The sequence below is a fragment of the Corticium candelabrum genome, chromosome 14, assembly GCF_963422355.1.
Source record: "Corticium candelabrum chromosome 14, ooCorCand1.1, whole genome shotgun sequence".
Classification (NCBI taxonomy): Eukaryota; Metazoa; Porifera; class Homoscleromorpha; order Homosclerophorida; family Plakinidae; genus Corticium; species Corticium candelabrum.
The window spans coordinates 221957-226647 of NC_085098.1; the positions used below are offsets into that span (position 1 = coordinate 221957).

Here is a 4691-nt window from a genome sequence, read left to right on the forward strand (position 1 = left end):
ATATATATATATATATATACACACACATATATATAAATTTTAATGAACAACTAATAGCATGCAGCAAAGTCCCAACTTAAAACATATATATATATATATATACATATATATATATATATATATATATATATATATATATATATATATATATATATATACTGGCAATTTCCGAAACAGTGCCCAGGGCAGCAATACAAAAAATGAGATTCTTATGAAAGAATATCCGTTCTCAATAACCACCCAAGCAGTTCGTAGGAAACTCTGGAAATTAGCAGATTGACTTGAGTGCCACAGAGTAGGCAAGTGTGAGGCCGGTCTTGCAATGCCTAGATACTTAGTCTTTATAAACTTTAATTCAAGTGCGACCGGACCTGACAGCCCTCCTACGCTTCTTGTCAGCCGTTTCTTTAGAGGTTCCTTCTATAATCCACAGTGTGAGACCACTGTCTGGTTGTGAAACCTGTCTGTGCACTGTAGTATAATAACACACGTTACTAATACAGCCTCGGAATATCGACCAACTTTGGGCACCAACGTCGAATTGCGCACCACAATCTTGATTCTCATTAGCAGCCCATGGGCTGTAAACGAGAACAGTTTCCAAATGACTGCCCACTGCAAAAGATCACCCAGTGGCGGTCTTTTGGCTGGGTGCTGTTTCGGAAATTCCCGGTATATTATATATATATATATATATTTATTATATATATATATATATATATATATATATATATATATATATATGTCGCGTGCGATGTTAGAAAGACAGGCTAGAGTGCACTCAGCAGTACAAGATTTGGTCACACAAACAAAGCGGTATGCCAGAGACGTTGTCTTCAAACTAGTCGTTTATTGACTCAACCAACGCAACTCTAGCTAAAGTAGAAAAAGCAATGGCTGGCAGTGTGGGAATTGTGGCAATGTAGATATAGGAGCCTAGGAGGGGCATCACGGAAGGTATACAGATTACATTACACATCAAAATGGAAGCGAGTTCATCTGTAAACATATTCCTGATGTCATAATGGTACAAAGTGCAGTAATGAATCATTCATTCTCTATGTCATATGCAACATCCATAAATTCCATGTACGCGTACATTTAGCTATATAGTACACTCAATCTATTCAGTATCTCAATTTTGGTGTTTTCTTGCCCATTTGCTATAATGTCTTCAACTGTTATTGCAAAAACCGTAGCTATTCCTACAGATAGCTCAGATACAATTCAAGGAAGGAGCTCTAGAAAAAGGATCGATGCCTATAGAAGTTCTCACAAACGGATGATCTGTAACGTCCATGCCTTCTTTGAGCAAGAGAAGCGTGATGGGCCCATCATGCTGGAAAGTGTAACAAAATGAACGGCAATGGCGATGCAGGTATCTGAACGCACTGTATTCAGAGTTCATCGCCAAGTAAACATTGAAGGAGATGTGCATAGTCCCGCAAAGAAAGACAAGAAGTCTGGTTCAGGTCCTGCCCAACAGGAGACTGACAACTTTCAAGAAGGAGTCATTCGTCGTAGAATTCACCGGTTCTACACAGACAGAGAACTCCCAACGATGGATAAACTGATTTTAGCTCTACAACAAGACATAGATTACTCATACAGCAAACAAACACTTCTGAAAACAGTCAAGAAAATGGGCTTCAAATATACAACACGCAACAAGAAAACAGCGTTGTACGAACAACACAGAATTATTGCTGCTCGTCATCACTATCTCAGACAAATAGAGAAGTACAGAGATGAGGGAAGATCAATAGTGTATCTAGACGAGACATGGTTCAACGCGCACCATATCTTGGAACGATGCTGGACTGACTACGACGGCAAAGGAGGTTTGAGAGTCCCATCAGGAAAAGGTGGAAAACTCATTATTCTCCATGCAGGGTGGAAAGAGGGTTGGATTTCTAATGCTGACCTAGTTTTCAGAGGAAAGAAAGGCACCGGTGACTACCATCAGGAAATGAGCACGGCCCACTTTATGGAGTGGTTCAGAGAGAGGTTGATTCCAAACCTTCCAGCAACTTCTGTTATTGTTCTTGACAATGCCAAGTATCATAATAGCGTTGTTGAGAAAATCCCGACAAAACGCAGCACAAAAAAGGACATGATCCAGTATCTGGACTCGCATGAAATCCCATACGACAAGAAACTGTTAAAAGCAGAGACGTTCATGTTAATAAAAGCAAGAAACCCGGCTTCGCAGTACCTGACTGACGTCTTCGCTAATCTGCACAGTCATGACGTTCTGAGATTGCCTGTCCGTCACTGCGAGTTGAACCCGATCGAGCTGATCTGGGCACAAGTCAAGGGCTATGCGGCATCTCATAACAAGGATTTCACCATGGTGGGAATTGAGCCGCTTGCAAGAGAAGGCATTACGCAGGTTACAGCTGAGAAATGAGCCAACTGTGTCAAGCACGTCATTCAAAAAGTAGAAAAGCACTATCGAGAGACCGACGGGATAGTTGAAGAAGCGGTCGACCGTGTTCTCATTGAAGTAAGGCGTGAAGAAGAAGAGACTTCGGAAAGCGAAGAAGCCTTTGTTTCTGGAACAGATGACCCCTGTAGTGATTAGAATGCCACAATTGACCTGGCGGCACGTGTGAAGTCACAGGTGGTCGTTCTAATTGGTCACGAGGGTGTAATCACGTCGCGTGCTATACAGGAAGTAGCCAATTCTGTAGTTGTACAATGCTGATCAGAAACAAGCTCTATATATTTGTCTTCTCGTCATCACTAACTTCCTAATGATGTTAGAATTATCTGTTTGCGATGTATAGTTAGCAAGATTCAAGATTTTTCTCACGCATTCATCATGCTTTGTCAATCACTTAATCACCAACCCCGGCTTCCCTTTTATTGCTTGTGATTCCTTGCGATTGTGACACTTTCTCCCCCTAAAAAGAACTGTCTTGACGTTTGTTCCAAAGTCACACCACGTCTGTGGAATCAATTCATCCGACTCATAAAGTCAGCACCACGGTTTTCGGTTCCTTGGACTGCTTGTATTCGGAAAGGGTGACAGTGTAAAAATGAGCCCACCTCATTACTTTGTTATTGGTAAACGTTGAGCGTCGAAGATATATCAGAGGCTCGTGATCTGTCTGTAGGATGTATTCCCTACCGTAGAGATACATCGCAAACTTTTGAATGCTCCACACAATGGTCAGGCACTCTGTTTCGCTCGTAGAGTAATTCCTTTCCCAAATCAACAACTTTCAACTGGCGAATGCTACTGGATATAAGCAACCATCATGTTCTTGCAGTAATACAGCTCCTAGACTCTTGTCACACGCATCCATGCGCAATACGAAGCATTTGCTATGATCCATCAAATGGAGAATCAGTTTACTCGTAATAGACTGCTTGAGGCTGCAGAAGACGCATTCCGCTGCATCTCCCCAGAGAAGCTTGTTGGGTTGCCCTTTTCTTAGCATATCAGTTAACGGTGCGGCAACTACTACATAATTTGGAATATGCTCCCTGTAAGAGCCGGTAAGTCCCAGAAGTGACCGCAATTCTTTCTTCATCTTTGGTTGTGTTGCCTTTCTGACTTTCTCCATTCAATCAATTTCCTACACCAGAGAGCCTTGTACCGTCCTTCCATACAAGACTTCAAAAGGCAAATAACCAGTGGATTCCTGAGGTGCCTCGCAGTACTTCCACAAGACCATTGCAGGCGGGATGGTACGGCATCGTGGCCAACTGTTTGATGTAGAGAAGCCTGGACACTTCTGCCATACAATGTGATACAAACTGCGCGCCCATATTACTCAGCACTTCTTCTGGAATGCCTACCCGGCTATACAAGTTGACCAATGCTTCTACTACGGCTTCGGTGCTGATGGACTTTAGCAGAACCACTTCAGGATATCGAGTGGCATAATCAATGAGTGTCAAAATATGTATGTGACCTTCTTCCATGGGTGGATGCATCGGTCCTATCAGGTCCATGGCTACACGCTTGAAAGGCATGTCTATCAGCGTATCCTCCCCAACAGAGCCTTTGGAATGTTACCTTTGGATACAGTTTTCTGGCAAACCTTGCACGAACGGCAAAAACGCGAGACATCGCTTCTAATTCCCGGCCAATAGAATGCCGTCAAGATACGGTGCGTCGTCTTCTTCACTCCCAAATGACCGCTCATCAAAGAGTCGTAAGCCAATTCCATCACCCGCCGACATAAAGAGACAGACACGATGACCTGTCTAACCGGCTTGCCTTGGTTGACATTCGGATGGCAATACAGCCTGTATAAGAATCCTCTCTTCTCCTGAAATGAGACTGTTCCTCCCCTTTCTGCATGTGACTCTCTCATCCATTATACTTCTGCACCGATGGATCCTCACGTTGTAGCTGCGCGAGCTTATCCTTGTCAACGATCTTCCATAACTTGGAGCAAGGAACCCTTAACAGCGATAGTTCACCTTGTCTTTCCTGGAATCTCATTGTAACAGCACCTGCTTTAGACCAAGAAACGAGCTCCTGGGATATTACCAATAATCAAGTCAAAAATAGCATCTGCAGGGCATAAAGCATCAACTACACCAGTAAATATGGCGCACTTACACTCACAGTCACGACCGGTACCCTCTTGACCGTGTTGTCGACCATCTGCATAAAAGCGTGTTTCCCTGTAAAATCGTCATCAGGTACGTACAAAGCGTCACTTTAATATGAC

General features: G+C 43.0%; 1 protein-coding gene across 1 annotated transcript; it reads left to right on the forward strand.

Annotated features, from left to right (window-relative positions):
* Nucleotides 1-1366: 1366 nt before the first annotated feature.
* Nucleotides 1367-2410, forward strand: LOC134189851 (uncharacterized). The gene has a single exon (XM_062658246.1). The coding sequence runs from the start codon at nt 1367-1369 to the stop codon at nt 2408-2410; it is 1044 nt and encodes a 347-aa protein (XP_062514230.1).
* The last annotated feature ends 2281 nt before the right edge of the window (nt 2411-4691 follow it).

Bases quoted from the DNA above. Each gene is read 5' to 3' on its own strand.
- LOC134189851 (XM_062658246.1), top strand. From the start codon at position 1,367: ATGGCGATGCAGGTATCTGAACGCACTGTATTCAGAGTTCATCGCCAA.